General features: G+C 45.9%; 5 protein-coding genes across 6 annotated transcripts; all 5 read left to right on the forward strand.

Moving 5' to 3' along the window:
- Nucleotides 1-68: 68 nt before the first annotated feature.
- Nucleotides 69-2,951, forward strand: LOC136521966 (protein RER1A-like). The gene is made up of 3 exons (XM_066515755.1): nt 69-536; nt 1,943-2,123; nt 2,584-2,951. The coding sequence occupies exons 1-3, from the start codon at nt 193-195 to the stop codon at nt 2,629-2,631; spliced, it is 573 nt and encodes a 190-aa protein (XP_066371852.1). The 5' UTR covers nt 69-192; the 3' UTR covers nt 2,632-2,951.
- Nucleotides 2,952-2,999: 48 nt separating this feature from the next.
- LOC136521965 (peptidyl-prolyl cis-trans isomerase CYP19-4-like) lies at nt 3,000-5,290 on the forward strand. The gene is made up of 7 exons (XM_066515754.1): nt 3,000-3,559; nt 3,731-3,815; nt 3,961-4,008; nt 4,119-4,142; nt 4,402-4,587; nt 4,668-4,743; nt 4,905-5,290. The coding sequence occupies exons 1-7, from the start codon at nt 3,476-3,478 to the stop codon at nt 5,065-5,067; spliced, it is 666 nt and encodes a 221-aa protein (XP_066371851.1). The 5' UTR covers nt 3,000-3,475; the 3' UTR covers nt 5,068-5,290.
- Nucleotides 5,291-14,446: 9,156 nt separating this feature from the next.
- On the forward strand, nt 14,447-16,013 carry LOC136519778 (uncharacterized). The gene is made up of 6 exons (XM_066513147.1): nt 14,447-14,575; nt 14,653-14,734; nt 14,936-14,983; nt 15,124-15,333; nt 15,426-15,501; nt 15,691-16,013. The coding sequence occupies exons 1-6, from the start codon at nt 14,504-14,506 to the stop codon at nt 15,836-15,838; spliced, it is 636 nt and encodes a 211-aa protein (XP_066369244.1). The 5' UTR covers nt 14,447-14,503; the 3' UTR covers nt 15,839-16,013.
- Nucleotides 16,014-16,473: 460 nt separating this feature from the next.
- Nucleotides 16,474-18,765, forward strand: LOC136519777 (peptidyl-prolyl cis-trans isomerase CYP19-4-like). 2 transcript variants are annotated; one of them, XM_066513145.1, is made up of 7 exons: nt 16,474-16,687; nt 16,886-16,955; nt 17,368-17,415; nt 17,500-17,523; nt 17,942-18,124; nt 18,285-18,360; nt 18,485-18,765. In XM_066513145.1, the coding sequence occupies exons 1-7, from the start codon at nt 16,565-16,567 to the stop codon at nt 18,621-18,623; spliced, it is 663 nt and encodes a 220-aa protein (XP_066369242.1). In that variant the 5' UTR covers nt 16,474-16,564; the 3' UTR covers nt 18,624-18,765. The 2 variants fall into 2 exon arrangements, with proteins under 2 accessions (XP_066369242.1, XP_066369243.1); XM_066513146.1 differs by having other exon boundaries at nt 16,474-16,672.
- A 3,031-nt stretch (nt 18,766-21,796) lies between these two features.
- Nucleotides 21,797-22,659, forward strand: LOC136521345 (protein METHYLENE BLUE SENSITIVITY 1-like). The gene has a single exon (XM_066515072.1). The coding sequence runs from the start codon at nt 21,933-21,935 to the stop codon at nt 22,260-22,262; it is 330 nt and encodes a 109-aa protein (XP_066371169.1). The 5' UTR covers nt 21,797-21,932; the 3' UTR covers nt 22,263-22,659.
- The last annotated feature ends 754 nt before the right edge of the window (nt 22,660-23,413 follow it).

The following is a 23,413-nucleotide window of genomic DNA, read 5'->3' on the forward strand; positions in this document are numbered from 1 at the left end:
TAGACAAAATGTTGTATATGAGTTTTTCTTTGTGTGATATACTCTTTTATAGCACGTGAGCTCCGGAACTGTCTGGCATGTGAAAACCCTCTTGCTCTGCAGTCTGCTCGCTCGCGATTGCGATTCCCACCAGTACCCCAGTCCCAGACACGAAACCTAACCCACCCAGCTTGGGATCCCAAAGCGGCGGCCATGGAGCCCTCCCCCGTCGGCGACGGCGGCTCGGCGGAGCGGTGGCGCGCGGAGGCGGCGCGGGCGTTCCAGCACTACCTGGACCGCGCGGCGCCGCACACGGCGGGGCGGTGGGCGGGCACGCTCGTGGCCGCGGCGGTGTACGCCCTGCGGGTCTACTGCGTGCGGGGCTTCTACGTCGTCACCTACGGGCTGGGCATCTACCTGCTCAACCTCCTCATCGGCTTCCTCTCCCCCATGGTCGACCCGGAGCTCGAGGCGCTCGAGGCCGGGCCCGGGCTCCCCACCCGCGGCTCCGACGAGTTTAAGCCCTTCATCCGCCGCCTCCCCGAGTTCAAGTTCTGGTATGCCGCTGCGTTTCTGCCCTTACCTCATTTTGGACCATGCTTAGTCCAAAGGCACCGCACTGGCCGAGCTGATTGCTAGTAACTACGTACTAACTAGGGATCCAATTCTATAAGGCAACCGTAGCAATTTGCTGCTTTTGTGCTAGATTTCGATTGAACCAGCTATGCTGGCTAGCTAATCTTCGCCATTCAGGCATTCACCAACCAACCAGATAGCCAATGTTTCTCACAGATTGTACGGTCCACCTCATCAATTGTCTGTCCGTCTGATATGATAGTATTCCATAGCAGTGCTTGATACTATCCAATTTAGGTGCAATTTTACCAGTGATTATAAGATACGCTGAGTTTGTGTCAGTTTTCCGTTGGACCGGGTGACCAACTATACTTGGCTTGGACTGTTGGTGCTTAATTAGCTCGTCCTTCACTAACCAACCAGCTAAGTTTGTCTCATGATCTGCATCGCATCTGAAATCATTGTTTCCTGTTATGTATTTGTTTATCAGTAATTGTTCAGCTGCTGGAAAACAGTCACGGGCATCCCTCATCTTTAGTGGTAGTATTTTGTATAGTTTTAGGCTTAGAGCTTTTCGTTAACTGATGTTATGTGTGTGCTACTGAGAAATATATCCTAGTGAATGCCTATGCACAGTTTATTCCTTCGAAAACAACATAGTACATTCTTTTTATCACTCCAGAATTCTTAGTAGTTACTGCTGTACATTGTAATGCATTTTCTGAGAAATATAGGCTGCATTTCCTTGTGGAACTGATGTACTTTTGTGCAAGTTTCATTAGAATTGTTTTTACTTTCATATTGAATATTAATTCACCTTTTGATGTTCTAGTTTTATAGTGCAATACATTTTCACCCCTTTGAAGTTATATTGTGATGTTCGTTCTTTTGGCCAGCAGTCATCTACTTTCTGTATGATTCGCATGGAATGATGGAATTGAACAATCTATCACCAATGAATGCCTTTGTGGCACTGCTTTCCCCTGGGATCTGGCAAGCTCAATTTAGAAAGGCATTTGCTGTTTCATGTGAACAATTTGTTATCTTTACTATATTAGGAACATCATGTTACTAGCCTACTCAATGTCTCAATCAAGCTTTGGTGTTTCAGTGGCTTGTAGTTTTCTGTCTTTTTTTCTTCAGTGGAAGTGTACAGCTGAAGGGCGGGCCTGGTGCAAGCGGTAGAGTCTTATCGCCTGTGACCGGAAGGTCCCGGGTTCGAGTCGCAGTCTCCTCGCATTGCACAGGCGAGGGTAAGGCTTGCCACTGACACCCTTCCCCAGACCCCGCACAGACCCCGCACAGAGCGGGAGCTCTCTGCACTGGATACGCCCTTTTTTTTAAGTGTACAGCTGAAAGTATATTAACCAACTGCTTCTTGTTTCAGGTATGCCATCACAAAAGCCTTCTGCATTGCTTTTGTCATGACCTTCTTCTCTGTATTCGATGTTCCTGTCTTCTGGCCAATACTTCTCTGCTATTGGATTGTGCTCTTTGTCCTGACAATGAAGCGACAGATTGTCCATATGATCAAGTACAAGTATGTCCCGTTCAGCATTGGAAAGCAGGTGAGACCTCTATTTTTCTGAGCTGTTATGTTTCCTTTTACTTCTTGAAAGTTACACAGATCATGCTTTGTGACAGAGTTTCTCAAAAGTTAATAACAAATGGTTTTATGCCATGTGGTTTCTACTGCGAATTGTGTCTACTGTCTACGTCTAGTCAATAATAACTAGTTCAAGATCCTGCATTGCTGCTTGGTAGCATGATTCCTAGTAAGCAATCAGAATTCATAACTGAGTTAGAGCCTTTGCATTTCATCCTTAGTGTGTTTCTGAGTTATTGGTATCGAAATATAGGAACTTGTATAGGAGCTTCGAAAATATTTTATTTTTATCGAAAATATTTTACATCACCATTGACAATACATTCTCCCTAGAATTTACTGAAATTTGGAAGTGTTGACCTGCATCTGCAATTGGGTCATCATACGTCGTTTACTAAACTCTGCTTGCAATTCCAATGCAGAGGTATGGCGGAAAGAAAGGCCCTGCAGCCAGTGCATCTAAAGACTAAAGACGGTGTGGGACCTCGAGAACAAATGCCCGTTTATCTGTGAGGCATCCTGCTGGCATGGTGGTATTTTGAGTACCAGCTACTGATAGGGAATGTACACCATATATTCGCTGGTGGAGACCGCAGAGAAGCTAACCAGACTTTTGCATTGGTTGATGATTCCTGTTTCACATCAGTAGTTTATGTACAATGACATGGAACATAGCTAGTAGATCAAATTTTCCAGTTCCTCTGTTGTACTGTGCTTTTGTGGACAAGTTGTGGACCTGTTGAATCTTTGCAAACGCAATACAAGCAGAGACCGAGAGGACAAAATGGAATTGTGGTGCCTGGGGCCACATGGCAGTGAAACATAGCTGTTATTTTTTAATGATCTTTCCAACATTGTTACTTGGATCTCGCAAGCGATTTACCGTGCCTGGATCAACCACTCGGTTTGCTGCGTGTAGCCGCCGCCGTTGCCTGTGTACCAGTACCAGCGATTTGTAGCTCCTGTTGCACTTCTCGTGGCAAACCCCCCCAGCCACCGATCTTAACCGCATGACCTGCTCTTCCTTGCTGTGATTACTAACAAACGTTTTAGCCATTGTCTATTTGTAGCTAACAGGCAGTTGCTGGAGCCCAACGTGCGGTCCACGACGATCAGCTCTCACAGACCCTCAGTTTTGACAGTGCGGACCAGGACGATCAGCTCTCACAAACCCTCAGTTTTGACAGTGGCTCGCCAGCCAGCCCTCCTTGTAAGGACCGTGGACGCTGCAGAATTTGGACCAAGAAAAGCTCAGGCTCATCGGCACCCAGTGACCGACGAGGAGGAGGAACCGGGGGCAAGAGGCAAGCTGCAATGGCGACGAGGAGCACGGCGGTGAGGGCTGTCCCGCTGTGCCTGTGGCTCGCGCTCGGCGTGGCCACCCTAACGCTGCCCCAGGTGCGCCTCCATCTCCATCTGTTTGCATATGCCTCCCATTTGCCACTGCTCATCACTGGCATAGTGGCATTGTTGTCCTGAGATCCCTTCGTCTATGCTGTGCATCCTATTGCTGTTGCCACCACCACCGTCACTGGCATTGCTCATCGTTTATGCATTGGCTGTTCACAGGCACATGCAGCAGAGGCAGACGCGGACCTCACCAAGATCACCAGCAAGGTCTTCTTCGACATCCAGATCGACGGCAAGCCCGAAGGTTTGTTTGTGCATGCAAATACGTGGCGGCCCTTCTGAGGCTGAGATTTGACAGCCCTAGTTGTATCATTAGCCGTGCGTGTTGATTCCTGAATCTGTTGATGCTCCAAGCTGACTAACATTGGAGTGATCATGGATTTTCATAGGCCGGATTGTCATTGGACTCTTTGGGAAGACTGTTCCCAAGACAGCAGGTATATCATCAACTTAATTGCTGTTCGGTTCAGCAAATGTGGTATTGTTTTTCGTGTGAACAAATGTTGGGTCTCAAATGTTAACTGTATTTGTGTATTTTTCTTTTCAGAGAACTTCAGAGCACTTAGCACAGGTATGATTCCTAACTACCACTATCATGTCCCAGCCCCTTACTTACCATGCAGTACTGAAACATATTCCTACCCAGTCTAGAAATGGCAGGCTACTTATGATGTCAAAATGGGAATGGTAAACATTAGGTTCCAGTCATTTCTTTTACGAAATTTCTTACTGGAGAGAGAGATCCCTCCATAATAACAGTTTGGCAGTACACCGCTCTCTCTGATTCCTGTCATGTATTGTAAAGCACCCTCAACTTCCATGTTACACAGGGGAGAAAGGAATTGGTGCTTATGGCGAACCTCTGTGGTACAAGGGATCCACATTCCACAGGATCATCCCAGGCTTCATGATTCAAGGAGGCGATTTCGTAAACCACAACGGAACGGGCGTTGATTCCATCTATGGCAAAGACGTCTGGCCTGACGAGAACTTCAAGCTCAACCACGCCGAAGCTGGTGGTTAACTGTGCTAACGTGAAATTAACCTTCTTGAAACACTGGTCGTCAGTGCTCATGTCTGATCAACTGCATTGCAGGTACCGTATCCATGGCCAATTACGGGAAAGATACAAACGCAGGCCAGTTTGCCATCACCACTGTAGAAGGAAGCCGGTAATCTTCCCTTCTTCTTCAATGGTTCTTGAGCATCATCACTAGTCTTTATTTTGTAATCGCCGCAGCACCATTTTAACTTCTACAAAAGAAAGATTTTCTTTGCTCTCTCTTGAGAATTAATGCTTGTCACTGATCGTGCTTTACTTCTTCGTGCAAAGGTTACCGAAGAAATTGGATGGGGTACATGTTGTGTTCGGCAAGGTGGTGAGTGGAATGGATGTGGTCAAGAAGATTGAAGCTCAAGGCCAGCCGAGTGGTGTGCCCAAGGCCAAAGTCCTCATAGCTGACAGCGGAGAGCTGCCCGGATCTGATGAGCTGTAACCATCCATTTCGATGGAAACTAAGAGCTGCCCGCAAACGAGTTGTTTTTCAGCGTGGAATTGTGACCACCGTGGACTTGTTTGATTTGGTTGGAGCCATTTTATGTTGATGACTACAATGTCTAGTTCATATATGTGCTTATTATTGGGGAATTAGAATGGTGAACAAACAAAAGCGTAGTGATCTCTTCTTTATTTAATTTATACGTTGATAACTCCCTTGTTCAAGAGAAGATGCAGGTTAAACTGCTGGTTTATACTATGTTCTAACAGCGAAGGAGTTGACATGAAACTAAACAAACATTATCCACATGATTACGAACCAACACCACAACCGTCACCAAAAAACTAAAAGAGAAACAACCAACTTATCATCCATTCATCCTATACAGCATGGTAGCCAAGAGCCATCCTGCATGCATGCTGCAGGAATTTCTTTTTTTTTCTCGAATACGCAAAAGATTTGCGTATCATTGTAATTAAGAAGAAGAGTTTGACCGTACAAACCATTGTAATTAAGAAGAAGAGTTTGACCGTACAAACGACACGCTTCTGATGAGTGTGACAGAACCGCCCAATTTATACAAGATCAAGTACGGCTGTCCCCGCTAACACGTTGACATACACATACTTTCACTTATATAAACCCGGTAGTCCGCCGAGTGTCACGAAGGACCTCGGTAAATCAACATCACAACCAAGATCGCGTGATTAAGCAAATACACATCACATACGCAGAGTTGCAGCGAAAATAATATTACAAATGAGTTCACAAATAATAGTACAAGTTTGGGTTTCAAAACCGATTAGTGAAAACAACATAGCTTTCAAATGATTACATTAATATAAGTTACAAATACATTGCTAGCATAAGTGACATCCTTAGATAAAAGCATATAGATGAGAAGTAAATATAGAGTCACCGAGCCCACCGGCGGTTAGCCACCATCTTCAGCAGGCCGAGGACTTCACCTGCAACATGGTGGGATAAACCCTGAGTACTCGAATGTACTCAGCTAGACTTACCCGTCATAAACCAGAAATAAAGTGACACCAAAGAGTATGCAAGGCTTTATATGTGGAGCTAGCTTGACAACATTTTGCATAAAAGCCAAGAGTTGAGCTATACATTTTTACACTTCAGTAACCAAGTTAATTATCGCTATTCATCTCTAGACTAGCAACTAACCTGTGCCAAACATGTGGGATATCATTTAGTAACAGGCAATAGTAACCATAGCCGGTATAATATTGTAACATCATCATCATCATTATAACCATCAAGTTCAATTAAGTTACTCTACGTTGCCGCTGCTCAGTCAAGTTCTCACTATCCGGGAGAGACGGCGATTCCAATCGATTCCTACCCAGCTGGGGATTTATTCCTAACACTCACCCAATCAACCTGATCAGTGTTTACCTCGGGCCACCTTTGGTACAACTCAGGAACAAATTCGTGGGTCCGCCCAGTGCCGCACTCTCAGGGAGTCCACTCTGCCAGGTGGTCAATCTCACCTTTGGACTTACGCCAATAGCTCCCCGCACATTCTTACTACCTCCAGAGTACGCACTTTCACTTTTCGATTCCCGGCCTGAGTTGAGCTACTCAGCTTCGCGGTCGGAACAAGTTATCCGGCCAATTAAGTGATAGGCATGTGTTCAACATGACATGAGGACGTACAACGAATCGGTCCTTAAATGACACAGACGGGGATAGATCCACACCCAAGACCCCCATGTCTTATTGCTTCTCTATCGATATCCCGTCCGGTCTCCATTTATTATTAACATATGGTTATTTCCGCGATAGCAAATATAGCCAACCGTGCTTTGGTATCCACCTATATCTCGCAGGTGACAGGAAATCACCCGACTTCTACCGGTCTAAGCATTGCTAAGCATACATTCAATCCTGGACCTACATATGGTTCAAGGTATATTTCTGGACAAGGTAGTTCTATGCATCAAATGGTTCCAATCAACTCTTATAACCTAATGCATCAAACATAAATAACTCAAGTGATATTTGCAAAAATGTAGGAGGCTTAGAATGCTCCGGGGCTTGCCTGGGATCCAACACTAGGTTAGTGTTTGTTAGACGACACTCGCTTGGCGATCATCTCCCATTTAGGCATGTACTCCAGGGGTCCTTCCATCTTCGGGAAAGGTCCACCATACACCATCTTCGGGTTCGGCTCCAACATCATGTCCTTCACATGGTTCATCTAGCGTACTTAGATGAGATGCAAGATGCAAGTGCATGAATATGAAGAATGGTAATATGAGATGCATCACATAATAGCATTCAAGGCAAACATAAGATCATGCAAGACATAGGCACCTAGAGTTATTTAACTAAACATCACACAACCTATTATAGGAGAAGAGCAAGCATATTAGGCATGGCACACAAGTGAACTTAAGTTCAGTTATTGCACCCATGCATTGATCAAGAACTAACCAACATGTTTAGCCAAAACAAGAGCAGTTAAAGCAATCACCTTGTAAGCACAACATAGAATTTGGACAGCAGCACAGATAACACTTGTTTTACCCATAACTGGAGATCCAAACATCCAAAGAAGGTGATCCTAGACTTTATGGAAAGCTAATGAAATTTTCTACAACATTGTTATTATCACCAACAGCTTATTCCAGATCTACCTAGGTCAAACATACCAATATTTCAGATCTGCACAGAACTAGGACAGAAAAGTAGTAGTAGTTTGAAAATGGCATAACTGGAGTTACAGACATCAAACAAGCATGAACCTTAACTTTCTAGAAAGCTTATTAAATTATATAAAATATGTTTATTAACATCACAAGGTGATTCTGCCATTAACAAGGTCAATCAAGCACAATTGAGCACCTCTGTCCAGACTTGGACAGATTCTGCCATGCCACTTCATAAGCTTATAACTGGAGTTGTACTAATCTAAAAGACATGCAACAAGACAATATGGAAATATTATGAAATTGTCTACAATTCATATTTAATCATCCCAGCATGATTCCCAAGTTAAAAGGGTCAAACAGTCACATTTATCAAATCTGGTCCAGAAATTCCAAAGAACTACAATTTGTGAAGACCAACTTAGAACAGTCATAACTCACAAACTATTTGGCCAAATGCCATGAAAATTTAACACAAGATAGTTAGGTGAGTTATCTACAACTTTCTTATTATTATCTTAAGATGATTCTATAGATAACAAGGTCAATTAATCCAATGAATGCATCTCTATCTAAAACATGGACTGAAACTGACATGCCACTTTAAACAGCTATAACTGTTGTTCAACATGTCCAATAAATGTGGTTATAGACTTTTTAGAAATCTTAGAAAATTCTAAACAACTTTGTTATAAACACCTAAAGCTAATTATACTATTAAGAAGGCCCCACAATACCAACAAGGCAACCCTGTCTGGATTTGGGCAGAAACAGCCACAGAGATTTAAGCAACTATAACTTAAGGTCTACTTAACAAAAAATCATGCTATTTAGCTTTTTGAAAAGCTTACGAAAATTACTAAAACTCATGTATTATCATCAAGTCATGATTCATAACTTAACTAAGCCAATTAATTCAAACATGCAGGCCTATTCAGAATAGGAGCAAAGCAACACAGAGCATTTGTTATTTTTATAGATCTTAAACTATCAAGCCTAAACTCCTAAAATTTTTACCAAACATCAAACATCACCTGAGTAAAACTCCATAAAAATTTCACCACAACTTCAGTTATGAAAAAGACAAGACATGACTAGTATTAAGAACCTAACTGCATAAATCTATTGTTACAGTAAAATATTTAAACTAAAACATATCATATTATAGATCTACTGCATAGACAATTTCACAAGGATTCCAAAAAGTACTCATTTACTATTTTATGATATTTCTACTAATTACTATGAATTTTCAAACTTGATCATCCAAATCTACCAAAATCAAAAGAAAAGGAATGTAAATCTTGCATCGAGGACCCTGCAGTTTCCATAAATTAAACATGAACAAATGGATCCTTTCTGGCACTATTTACATGAGTCATAACTTCGCAGATCGACCCCTCCCTTTCGTCAAATTCCTAGGCGCAGTCCTTGGCAGGATTTTGGAGCAGAGGAAGCTTGGGGGGCGACCGAGGAGGGCTCACCGGCGGCGGCGAGGCCGGGGAAGCACCGAGGGACCCGCGCACACCCGCAGGTGCCATCGTCTTGCCCCACAGAGGCTCGAGGCCCGCTGGCCAAGTGAGCAGGTGGCACGGCGGCCATGGCTCCAACGACGGCAGCGCTGCGGTGGCGGTTCCGGCTGAAGAAGTGGCGCGGGAGGGACAGCGCTGGCAGGGGAAGGCATTGGGGCTAGCGGCAAGGGCAGAGGAGGCTCATGGCTCTCTGTTCACGCGCGCTCACGACGCTCGGCATTGGCGGCCATGGCGGTCGCGCGTCCCGATGTGGAGCGGAGAGAGGAGAGAGCAGAGGTCGAGGGAGCGAGTAAGGGAGGAAGCGGAGAGCTCGGCCGAGGCTCTCCCCATCCGCATCGGACACAGGGGGCACACGGCATGGAGGTAGGGGCGCTGCTCGTGCATGGCCGCCACGCACGGGGCACGCGTCGGTTCTGTTCATCAAATTCAAATCTCCAATTCTACCTTAAAAATGCGACTGAACATCCATCTTTATCCTTTCATGTCTCCTAATATGTTTAGTTTTGGCACAAACGGTAGTAACAAATGTTGTAGAGCTATATGAGGACTACAACTTTTCTTAAAGGTTTTAGGTCTAACTCGGATTATATTGGAAGACAGAGAGCTACAAAGTAGGGCTCATGAAACTGAAAATTCAGGTTTCAGTTAACTTAGACTTAGAATATTTTTGGACTCAGATTCAAGGTGAGATTTATTACAAGTATTTTTTTTATACGGAGGGAGTAAGCACTGTAAGCCATAGTTCAAACCAAGTCAAAGTAGCATCACGGTAAAGCTTAAATTAGAGTTTTAGACCGTTTTAGGCATTTTCTTGACTTCTGCTCAACACTAACCCTTTATGACTTTTGTTGTAGAGTTCAATTAGAGTCATTTGGGCAAGGTAGTAAGGTTTGGTTGATGACCTATAATTACATTCACTTCATAGCGCAATTCAAGCAAGAATGTAACTCATCATTTCATGTGACTTTTTAATTCTAAACTTCATGAAACTTTTCCACAGGTCAAGATGGATGTATGTTGATGTAATGTACATGAAATAAGCATGTTTAACACTACTCTTGCATAATCTTAACAAGGGTCCACATGTAAGCAAAGGTGCGTTGTCCAAGTTTAAGTGGGAGCTCACTCTTGTAGATTTGATCTTTCACCTTCAACACCACTTAACATGTCATGTTTGAGCTCAAATCCATTGCTTAACTGGTGACAAACACCTGGGATGTTACAATGAGTGTGCTAGGTGGTCTTACAGCTATTACTGGACCTACCTAGCAGACTATTACAAACTTCGATATTACATAAATAGTAAACAACCGAACTAAAAGCACCGTTGCAACCTAAGGAGCTAGGTAGCCCCACTGCTGGTTGCGTGATCCTCCTCCGCCATCCAAGAAGAACGCTCTTCTACCTGCCCTGCTGTTGGTCGCTGGGAATAGCTCATCCAGGGTTGCCACGTGGCTCGGCGTCAAGTTCCCTGCGAATATGGCGTCGTATGCTCCCTTGGACGCAGACGCCACTGGAGCTGCCGGCGGCACAATGCCCATCCTATGCATGAGGAGTACCTCACCCCGCTTGGAAGTCGGTATGTGCGCCAGCGGCTGCGCAGCAATCCGTCTGCTCCTGATTTCATGATTGGCAGGGGCCTTCTGGTTGCTGCCTTTTGCCGCGGTGGAGTGGCGATTAAGGGCTACCCTCGCTTGAGCTGCACCTCCTCGGTAAACCATGCGAGACGCTGAGCGGCCTCACGCGGCGTGGGCGTCGCATCACTGGGGTCGGGCGTGGCTCCGTCCTTCGTCAGCGTAGAAGGGTCAGGTGTGGCTTGGTCGACCGAGTGGCCATCCTGCGTCAGCGTAGAACCCGCCATGTGATTGGTTGTCTCGAACCTAGGTGGCCAGGCCTCACCATCCTCCCCAGGCGCCACAACACCCACGACAATGGGTTGTCCCATCAATGAAGGTGTGTCCTGCACAAGCGACGATTGAGGCGGGTCCGTCGCGCACTGAGTAGCCATCACCGGAGAACTGGTGTCCACCAACGAAGCTTGAACTTCCTGTGGGATGGATGCCATAGCATGTAGGCACCCAGTCGCTAAAGCTCGTCCAGCATCGGGTCGACCTAGACAAGCCAAGTGGGAGGGCCTGCGCCCACGCACAGCGTCTCCGCCAGCGGATCTGGCTCGAGGAAGCGGCGTGTGGCAGTCGAAGGAGAGGCGTCGTTGGTGTCGGCAGGCGTGCCCATGCGGATGTCCGTCGCTGGCTTGCCCCTGCGCCACTGACATCATCTCTGACGTCGACGGTTGCCGTCGGCACCCCCCACGCCTCCCTGTGCGGTCCCGTCCGAGGTCGGTGGTTTGCTGAGGGGTGTGTGCTGGGAGGCCGGTGCTGTAGGAATTTCCACAAGAGGGAGAGGGCGAGGGGTTCTCCATAGCTATGGATCTATTAGAAACAACCAAAAAAAATAAAAGAGAAACAACCAACTTATCATCCTATATATACAACATGGTAGCCAAGAGCCATCCTGCATGCATTCTGCAGGAATTTCCACGAGAGGGAGAGGGAGAGTGCCACCACCCGTCACTGCTTGATGGTTTTACTATCACCTGTGGATCTATTGGAAAGCTTATCGTCAAACTGTTGTAAATGAGATGTCATGGATGACATAGGGTTGAGGTTTATGCAAACATGAAATGTGGTTTATTATTGGTTATGAAATCTTGTGGTTGTAGTAGATTATTACGTGCTACCATTGGAAAATTGTATAAATAGACTACCCTTAAATAAATTTGTCTATAAACTGGAAAAACAATGGTATCAAATATGAGGCTAACAAAAGTGAGGGCGCAGGCGCGTAGGCACTCAACCGCTCATGTTGGTGGAACATCACTAATTATTTTTCACCTCAACTCGGATGAATTTTCTTCAATTTCACCACCGGTACTTAAACTTGACCGACGGTGTCATCTCAGTCCCCGAACTTTGAAAGTGTAGGATCTCTGGTTAGCCTAGAGAGGATAAATAGGCCTGTTAAAACAAAACTTAACCAAATGTCAAATTCAACCCACGGCACTGCTGCTCTGAGCCCGTGGCACTGCCGTCCTGCGGCACTGCCGGGCCATAACAGCGGCACTACCGCACCTGCAGACAATTTTGTGATACAGTTCAAAATCTATGGATGGAAACTTAGATCGAAGAAATTACTGAGCTTTCTACAGGGTAGTAGATCACATATTGACAGCACAAAGTGGTAGCACAAATGTATGCAAGTAGATTGACCTCAAACCCTAAAAATCACCTCAACAACAATATGAAATGCAATGAAAGTAAATCAAGCACAAGGTGGCACAAGCATTTATCCCGTGGTTCAGTTCGTCACCAAGGCTTACCTAAGTCCACGTTGTAGAGATTAGCCACTAAGGCTTAGGGCTTTGCAACCCTTCCTCGATCTCAAGTCAAAAGAGTTAACTCTTGAGATGGGGGGTGAGTTTACTAGTTTCAAGAGATTGTTACAAACCTCCCGGGGCTACCACATAAGTTGACAAACGCCACGGACGACGCTCTAGCCGACGAGCAAGCTCTAAGAGTAACAAACACAATCCATCGGCTAAAACACGAACCAACTGCTCTTAGGCTTTGGGAATCAATGGATCTGCTTTCTAATCGAGTTTTGGAGCCTTTTCTCTCAAGGATTAATGGGAAAATCACAAAGGAATGCTTGGGAGCTCAAAGTCACCAATGGAGAAGATAGAGAACAAGAACTGAGCAACTGGGGCTGGGCAGAGGTGGAAGAAGAGCCGTTGAAGGGGTGTGTGAGAGGCATAAATACCCCTAACCCCAACGGTCAGTTAAGTCGCGGCAGTGCCGCGGCTCAACTGCGGTAGTGCCGCACTGCGGCAGTGCCTCTCTTCAGGTGCCGCACTGCGGCAGTGCCTCTTTTTAGGTGCCGCACTGCCGCACCAGACAAGACAACAATGGTGAAAATAGTGAAAGTTAGGCCGTCTTAGCTGAGCAACGGAGGAAGTATGTGCATAAGATTGAGCACTTGATTGTACACTTTAGCAAGTTTATTATGTCCCCTTTATAGTACGACATTCCTATACTCAAATTCGAAATATAAAAGAATTTAAACCTCCTTTGAGTTTGATGTCGTCACTATTTGTAATTGGGGGCTCCTCCATTTTGTATAATATCCTTGATTGTAAATTTCGTGCTTGTCATCTCGATAAATCTCATTAGTCCTCTAATTGCACGATCATTATCACCAAAACCCACAATTAGAGATTGATTGCACTTTCACAAAGTGATATCTGTGGATCTCTAAACTTGTCTTCCCACTCCATGAACTTCCAAGGTGATCACTGCCGGTTCCTAAGCTTGACCGGTGGTGTCATTCTGGTTTCTGAACTTAGTTTTGAGTCTCATATGGGTTCAAACGGGGCCTAATAACCCACTCTATATGCTAATATAGTAAGTTGACGTTTGATGTAGACCCGACATGCATGTGGAATATATCTATATTTTAACTGTTTAGAGTTTTAAAATGCACCATTGATCCCTAAACTTAGCAGGCAGTGTCATCACGGTCCACGAGGTCCACTTGTCAAAGATAAGGAATACAGAGGAGAGGTGGACCCCACGTGTTGGGTCGCACTGTCAGCGTATAGAGTGCATTAGGCCCCGTTTCGACCAAATGAGACTGAAAACTAAGTTTAGGGTCTAGAATGATACCATTGGTCAAGTTTAGAGACCGACGGTGATCACATTGGAAGTTTATGACTGTGATGACATCGTTGGCCGAGTTTAGAGATCTACACAAATCACTTTGGAAGTTCGGGACCAGGATAACACGACTAGTTTAAGTTTAGGGACCGATGGGGAATTTTACTCGTTGTATAACCATTCAAATATTTCCCTGTCACTGCGGCTGCCTACTATGTGCCAGCGAATTTTGCAGTCGTTGATGCTCTTGCTTCTATTACCGGCAAGCCGTGGCAGCGTCTATTTGTAGCCGACAGAGTGCAACACACAGGCAGTTGCATGAATCCAACGTGACGTCTATAATTTGGAGGGCCATCGCTATTTCTGCCTGGCCCACCTGTCAGCCAGCGCCATCCCTGTTCCTTATAAAGAAAGGATCGAGGACGCGACGCTAGCTGCAGGAAGCTAGAAGAGAGAGCCGCAGGTTAGCCGGCGACGAGGAGGAACGAATCAGAGGCGCCCAGGAGACCCGGCCGCGATGGCTCCGCGCAGATCGGCGGCGACGTGCCTGTGGCTCGCTCTCGCCGCGGCCACCCTGGCGCTGGCCCAGGTGCTCGATTGATCATTCGCTGAAAGTCTCCGGCTAGCAGCTCCTCTGATGCATGCCATGCCATTGTCGCTGTTCAGGCGCAGGGAGGATCAGCGGCGGACCTGGAGAAGGTTACGGCCAAGACCTTCTTCGATATCCAGATCGACGGCAAGCCTGCAGGTTTCTCCGTGCATGCATGGTTACCATTTCATGCACCTGAACATGCTATCAGAAATTCAGAATTTTCGGGGCTGAGATTTGCCGGCTTGATTATCTTGAGATGATATATTGCTCTCCCTCTCCCTGCATGTTGCATGGTCATACTGAATTACTGATGCTCGATGCCGCTCCTAATCACAACTTAATTTCACATGCACACAGGCCGGATCGTGCTAGGACTGTTTGGGGACACTGTTCCTAAAACAGCAGGTACTATATGCATATATATCATCTCAATTTGCTAATAATACTAGTTCACAGATGAACAAATGTTGTGTTACTGTTTTTCTTGTGAGTTGTTGGTAGGAACGCTAACTACTGTCCATGTGTACCTTTCCGTTTTCTTACAGAGAATTTCCGAGCACTTTGCACAGGGGAGAAAGGAATGGCCAAGTCCGGCAAGCCTCTGTGGTACAAGGGATCGACATTCCACAGGATCATCCCAGGATTCATGATCCAAGGAGGAGATTTCACAAACGGCAACGGGACGGGGACTGAATCCATCTATGGCAGCACGATCTTCCCTGACGAGAACTTCAAGCTCAACCACACTGAAGCCGGTACTTACATACTGACTACCAAAACGCTGAGCTGAAACCTGAAACCTCTGATGAACAAGAACTGAACTGTGTGGGATCTGATCGGTCTGCAGGCATGCTGTCCATGGCCAACTACGGGCCAGACTCCAACGGCTCCCAGTTCTTCATCACCACTGTAGAAGAAAACAAGTAATAATCAATCCCTTACCCCCTACAGATCTCTTGCTCAAAAAAAAAAAATCAATCCCTTGAATGTTCTTGAGCACAGCTGTGATGAGTTTACATGCATTTCGTTTTGACTTTTGAGATTGTTTATTGTCGCTGATATATGGTGCCTACTACCTGCTACTTGGTTCATTTTGTGCGTGCAAATTGAAGGTTGCCGAAGAAGCTGGACGGGAAACATGTTGTGTTTGGCAAGGTGGTGGAAGGGATGGACGTCGTCCGCAAGATCGAAGCTGAAGGCCAAGCGACCGGCGTGCCCAAGGCCAAGGTCGCCATAGTCAACAGCGGGCAGCTCACCTGATGCTGCCCATCATGATCTCTGATCTGATGATGAACTCATGATCCATCCATCTTGTTAAGAAACCAAATATGGTTGTGTTTTTCAGTGTGCCGTCCCATGTTGTTGTTACGGTGCGGAGGCTAGACGCCATTGTATCGCAGCTCTCACTTCTCTCTTAACGAAACACATGCAAAAAAAAAATGTTGTTGTCACAGTGGCACTCCATTTGTTTGGTTGGAGTTCTTATATACTACTCTCTCATTTTCTAAATTGTAAGTCGTTTTGGCTTAGCTTTAGTAAAGCTTATGAATCTAGGAAAACCAGAACAACTTTGCTTATCTAATTTCACTGAAAATTTTATATGATGAAGACTAGCAAAGGCCACTTGCTTTGCTTGTATAGATTATGTTAACATGTACATGCACCGAGAGCCGTTTTAAATACATGATTTTTATAGAAATCGTATATAAATTTCACAAGCATAACCACTCAAGTGAGTGCCCACTGCCTCTGCCTCTGCCTCTGCCGTCCGGGGCGGAGCAAACAGAGCCGTCACACTGACATGTAGGACCCAGGGATCGTGCCTGCCCCACATGTCAGCCAGCAAGGGGCTTCCTCTGCTGCTCTCCTTATTTGGTGGTTTCTCTCGTGGACGAGGGGAAGACTGCAGAAGTGCGGCAAAACGATCTGATCTAGCAGAATTCTCTCGACCTCATCGGCGGCGGCGGAGGAGCGTGCGGATCGGAGATGGCGCCGAGCGGGTGGAGGAGGAGCGCGGCGGCGCGGGCCGCCTGGCGACCCGCCACGGTGTGCCTGTGGCTCGCGCTCGCCGCCGCCGCCCTGACGCTCGCCCAGGTGCTCGTCAACCTCGTCCGTCCCTTGCCCACAAGCCCATGATTTGCTCCTCCAACCTCTCTCCCTGTGTTTTTTTCCCGATCTGATTAGAGACTGCGCAGGATTGCTCGTCGATATGACTATTACTGACGCTTGCGCTAGTTTCTGAATGACTGAATCTGTTGGATCGGGATCCAAGCAGCTAACCGTTGTGTTTGGCTGCTGATTTGTTAGGCTAAGAAGGACCTGACGGAGGTTACCCACAAGGTCTACTTCGACATCGAGATCGACGGCAAGCCCGCAGGTTTGTGGCGGTACCCTCTCACTTTCTGCAATGTCAGATACTCAGATCAGCACGCTGCGTCGTACCAAAGTGGAGCAATAGGACGACTTCAGATGTCTAGCTATTTGATTCCACTAGTTTATGTTGCACTCTACTCACATTAGATTGGTGTCTCTGCTCAACCACCAGTGCTTAAAGCCTTACAGTATAAAGTCATTTGTTTCTGTTGCATGCAGCATGCCATGTGGAGTGATTGCTGCTGCTAGGTTTATCCGATTTTATATTGGGTATATGCCTATGCCTTGTTTTCTTTGGTCTTATAAGTTATTTGTATGAAGGAGAAATGTCAACATGGTGTTTGTGTATGAATGTCGTTCCTCCACTTACTAACTGATTGACTCATCGGTGCTTACTTGCTTCTGAACTGTCATAGGTCGGATTGTCATGGGGCTTTTTGGGAAAACTGTTCCTAAGACAGCAGGTATTATCAAGTTATTATTAACAATTCGATACTATTTTCACATGGGATAAGAGAAAACTAATGGACCTTCTTGTTTTCCTACAGAGAACTTCCGAGCTCTTTGCACAGGTATGTTATATGTTAAGAATGTTATTATTACCCTTGTTATAGTTTCCTAATGATTAAAGTCGTGGTAGTTGGCAGTCTTAATTGAAATTGTTTTGTCATGCACCATAGTATAGTTTGGTCACATCCAATAAAAAATGGGCAGCTTCTCCAAACAAAAAAACTAACAGATGTGCACATTCTTAATCTTATTTTGTGGGAAAAGTAAAAATGAACATCATCAATTACAATAGTGTTATTGCATTCATCATATATAAGTACAATGTTATTTTAGCCTGCCATATAATGGAAGAGGTCCCATTCCGAATAGTGAATAGTTTTACATCTGTGAAATATCTTTCTAAGTGATGTCTTATTAAATAGGCTCAAGTCACTTGTTTGGTTTTGGTTTCATGTGGCTCTCAACTTTCTTGTTATACAGGAGAGAAAGGAGTTGGCAAGAGTGGCAAAGCCCTCCACTACAAGGGAAGTACATTCCACAGAATTATTCCCAGCTTCATGCTCCAAGGAGGTGACTTCACTCTTGGGGATGGGAGGGGTGGTGAATCTATCTATGGCTTGAAGTTTGCTGATGAGAACTTCAAGATCAAGCACACTGGACCAGGTCGTCAATTATGCCTTAGAATTTTTTAGGTGGCCCTGAAAAGGGATCATATCTGTTACATAGAAATAATTTATTTGAGTGGTTTGTTACTTGTTAGGATTTTTTACTACTAGGTTTGTTAAACTCATAACATGTTGTTGGTGACTAATTCTTGCGTCAGGCCTTCTGTCCATGGCCAATGCCGGGTCAAATACAAATGGATCTCAGTTTTTCATCACCACTGTGACAACAAGCTGGTAAGTAATATTCACAGGTCTTTGTAACAGTGACCTTATTTTCCTCCAATCTTGACTGAAGGTTTTTCTTAATCTGTTGAAGATTTATGCTGATTACCTCCTGCTTTTATTTTGTGTGTGTTAGGTTGGACGGGAAGCATGTTGTGTTTGGCAAGGTGTTGTCTGGAATGGATGTTGTGTACAAGGTCGAAGCTGAAGGCCGGCAGAGTGGGCAACCAAAGAGCAAGGTTGTCATAGCAGATAGCGGCGAGCTGCCGATGTGATGAGCTGAACTGATGTTCCATCTTGAAGCATAATAAGAAGTTGCTAGTGGTCGTTTGTCGTTCTAGAACTGTTATTAGTGTTCTGTTTACTACAGTGACTTTCTTGTGTACTTTGTTGGAAAGTTTTAAAAGGTTGAACTAATGGGTCTCACACTTCTGCATCGTTTTCAGTTTCATCTGCCAGAATAGTCTTGTGCTTGTTTATTTACTACGCCATCTTAGAAGTAAAATGTTCTATTAAATATTGAATTGAATAAGGTTAGTTGAAATGCGTCTGGTGGAGGCTCCATGGAATCAAGAACGAGCATACATCTGCGAGTGTTGATAGTACATGAGCAATACTTTGCTATCTTTGGTGTTAACAATGATGTATGTATTTTATGAACAAACCTCGAACGTGTGAGGGTGCACCACAGACTCCATCTCGAATGCCATTTTAAAAAAGCACACAATTTTTAATCACACAGTTTTTCAAAGGTGTTCGTAAGATATCAGACCTTGAACATTGCAGCGACCAGACCTTCGACTTTAAGCGTAGACGTGTTTGCTAGGGTTCCGATTCTTGTTTTTATTTTTTATCTGAATTTTTTAACTATATTTTAATTAGAATTATTTGGTGGAACCTAAAGATCAGGTCGCTAATTCAGATCAAATGAATTGGAATATAGCAAATCAACTAAAATGTCATTTCTCTCTTCTAGTTCACAAAACTGAAGAACTAGAATAAAGTGAAACACCTGAAATGTCATTTCTCTTTTCTAGTTTTGTGAACAAGCTTGTGGATCGGTGGTTGGCTCACCCTAGTGTGAACCAACTGATCGGGAGTTCAACTCCTTGCGTGTCTCACATACGTAAAATTGTGTGTTGTAAATAAACTCTCTCATCGACAATGTCATGGCTGGTCGGGAGGTATTTTTTAGAAAAGCTGGTCAGGAGCTCGACTCCCTGCGTGTCTCACATTAACATACTTAAAATTGTGTGTTGTAAATAAACTCTCTCATCGACAATGTCATGATTTAGGGGGTTTTGTCGGCTAGCGTGGTTGAGATCTTATATCTTAAAAACAATACTCTGGGAGAGGTCATACCTCAGCTGGTCCAAACCGAAGCTGAAGTGTTTTTTGTCTATTTCTTGTGGAAACGTTTTTCAATTGCCATGCCGATTCTATCAAAAAACAGAAATGGTCCTCTCAGGCAAACATGTCTTAACATGACTACATGAGAGAAGAAAAATCAGGCAATCGAGGTAGCTATAGCCGCACACGACATGACTTTTTTTTGTCAGACCACCTCTTTATCGTGTGCACTATCAAACACCTAAAACTCTCTCTTCTGGTTCCAAAGGATGAAACTTTTTGTTTGAATCTAATGAAGATATATCCACTCATGTTGTGTTTGGCATGGATTCTATCGATTTTATCCGTTAATAGCATTGATCCTCTCAATCCAATTGCGCACTAACATGAGAGTGCAGAAAAATATCACACGCACGAGTTAGAAGTGGTCCACACACGAAATAAAGTATTTTGTCCGAACGCTTCTTTACCTCGCACTAAACAAACACCGAAAACCTAAATTGCCATTTTTTTTATATATAATTCAAAAACGCTAGAAGTTTTTGCCTGATTCCTATAGAATCGTTTTGTGTTGCGTTCGACATAAATTCTATCTAAAAATGGAAGTGATTCTGTCATCCAAATGTTCCAGAGACATGGGAGATATCATGCTTGCAAGGGATATATGACACACGTGAATGAAAGCGTGCGAGGCATATACGACACACGAAATGAAATACTTTGTCTAAATGCCTCTATCTCGTAAAATAAACAAACACCTAAAACGCCAAAACTTCGAAATTTTTTGTCTGATTCCCATGGAAACTTTCCGACTGTTTCGCATTTGACATAGATTTTATCCAAAATTGAAATGGATTCTCTCATCCAAATGCCCAGAGTATATAAAAAACATACGACACACACGAAATGAAATATTTTTTCTGAACGCCTCTTTTACCTTGCGGAAACTCTACTACGTGACGGGTCCCGCGATTGGGGAGCGCCCGACCCGTCGCCCTCCTCGCGCTTGCCTCCTCCCCCCGAGCTCCTCCCTCCCCTCCCCTCTCGCGCCTGCGCCGCAGACGAAGAAGACGATGCCGGCAGCTAGGGTCCCGGCAACCTCGTCGGAGACGAAGAAGACAACGAGCTCGCGCCTCACCAGTCTCTCCCCCTCTCCTTCCCAACTCTGGCGGGCATAGAAGGGCCCGACCGGGGGGAGGCAGGCCGTCCAGGCGGTGGGGAAGGAGGTCGGGTGGCTTAGGGGCCCCTGGTAGCGCCGGTGGCGCCCGGGCCAGGGAGGGGCGGGGGCGCCATGGCCGGAGGGGGAGGGGAAGAAGGTGGCTACCGCGTGCGCTAGGGTTCGTCGAAGCTCTGGCGAACCCTAGCACCCACGCGCGGGGCGGTGGTCAGCGGCGGGGGCGAGCACGACGAGGAGGATGGGTCGAGGAGCGGGAGGTGCTTGACGGCGAGGTCGACGGCGAGGCAGCCGGCGGCAGGGAAGGAGGTGGGGGTGGGCGAGGAAGGGCGCCCGTGAGAGATAGACGAAGGTCACGCCTTAACGTCCTCCTTTACCTTGTACATACAATAAATAAACACCTAAAATATCGTTTCTCTCTTCTAGCTCAAAAAGGCTAAAATGTTTCTCACTGATCTTCGTGTAAAAATTTGGCACAAAATTTACCAATTCTAACCTAAAATGATACTCCCTCCGTTCCACATTATAAATCGCTTTGACTTTTGGGATTCATCCATTTTGCTATGCATCTAGACATATTATTATATCTAGATGCATAGCAAAATGAATGTACCAAAAAAATCAAAGTGACTTATAATTTAGAACAGAGGGAGTATCAACTGTCATGTCCAAACGTGACCTAAATATCATTGGACATGCAAAAGGATCAAATGTGGCGAGCAGGTATGGCCCCGCACACAAACGAAAAAATTTGTGTCTCGTACACCGGACAATATCCAAATAGCTCCGTGGAATCCGAGCCCACACAATCGGGACCGTGCGTTCCAGATCCGACGGTCCGAAGCGAGACGACTACCGCCGCGGGGAGAAGCAGTGTGCGGCCGCAGCCCGCAGGAGGCTAATAATTGGCGGCCCGGGTTTCGCCCTCTCTCACCCATCACCGCGAAGAACACAAAACACAAGTAGGGTTAGGAAGGCGACGCGGCGGCGGCGGAGGCGGCGGGCGGCGAGCGGCGAGCGGCGAGAGCGTGAGGAGGAGGAGGAGGAGGAGGGGTCGGCCATGACGGGGAAGGCGAAGCCGAAGAAGCACACGGCGAAGGAGATCGCCGAGAAGATCGCCGCGGCGACGACGAACCGCGGCGGTGGCAAGGCTGGGCAGGCGGACCGGCTGGGGCAGGACAAGGGCGGGCACGCGAAGCTGGCGTGCCCACTCTGCCGCATCCCGGCGCCCGACATCAAGTCTATGCAGATCCACCATGAGGCGCGCCACCCCAAGCTTCCCTTCGAGCCGGAGAAGCTCGTCAACCTGCACTCCTCCGCCCCCGCCGCCGCCACCGAGGCCACCACCTCCAAGCCCAAGCCCGGCGTCCGCGGCAGCCTCAAGAAGTAGCTTGCTGGCTGGCTTGCCTGCCTGCTCGGGGTAATTCCCTTCAATTTCAATCCCATCCACCGACCCGATCTATAAACAATCAAACTACCGACCTCTGGACTCCGGTCCGGTGGTGGCTGCCGCAGTCGGCCTGCGGTGTACTGTTAGTCTGCTGCTGCTTTTCGTTGTCATACTGCTGGTACATGTGTTATGTGATAGATGTGTCAACTATATCTCGTCGCCGGCAACTCTGGCATGTTTAAGTATGTGTTGCTGCTCCGTGATGCCAGCGACGGCTGCTAGTAATGTTAATGTCGATCGGGTCTCCTTGAACAATGGCGGAAATCTGTTGCTTGTTTACTTTCTTTTAATGGCAAGTAAAGTTTATGAATTGGGAATTCTTTTGTTCGCTGTTTAATACTGTCAGCTGAGGGTTACGGGTTTCATTTTCATGAGGCGGATCTTATCTTGTCATAGGTATAAATAATTCGTATTGTTGGATGTGCTTGGCTAGCCCAAATCTTCACCTGCTTTGCTTATGCCTTGGACTAGCGAGGAGAGTTACCTTTGTTTACGACTGGACAATTGTTAGGCCTAGTTGTTATCGGTTTGTGGCTAGAAATGAAAGGCAGTTGTCTAGTTTGAGTCATATGCCAAAGGACGCCTAGCTCAAACGGTTAGGTGACCCAGCGGCACTCCTCAGGTCCTGAGTTCGACTCCCCGTGGGAGCGAATTTCAGGCCGAGGTTAAAAAAATCCCCTCGCCCGTCCCCATGTGCCAAAGCACAGTTATGGCCCGGCCCGGTTCTCACAGGGCAACGGATACCGCTGCGTCAGGATGGGGGCGGGGGTTCGGGGGTTTTCTCGATCTGTGTGAGAAGATCTTCTTCTCAAAGGGAAACCCGGGGGCCATCATAACCCCCCGCAGGTCAAGTTTTTTTAGTTCGAGTCATATGCAAATGCTGGAGTTCATTATTGATTTCAGTTCCTCCTCACATGGTTAAGTATATGTCTTGAGTTCATCGCTAGACTATGTTTAGTATTTTTGCATGGGTACTGGTTTCCTAGATCCCAACATCCAAAGTGCTGAAAGGCATTCATGAGAGATGAATAACGTAACGGATAACCAATTAACCATGCACTCCCTCCCTCCTTTTATATTTTGAGCTAACC

The sequence above is a fragment of the Miscanthus floridulus genome, chromosome 18, assembly GCF_019320115.1.
Source record: "Miscanthus floridulus cultivar M001 chromosome 18, ASM1932011v1, whole genome shotgun sequence".
Taxonomy (NCBI): domain Eukaryota; kingdom Viridiplantae; phylum Streptophyta; class Magnoliopsida; order Poales; family Poaceae; genus Miscanthus; species Miscanthus floridulus.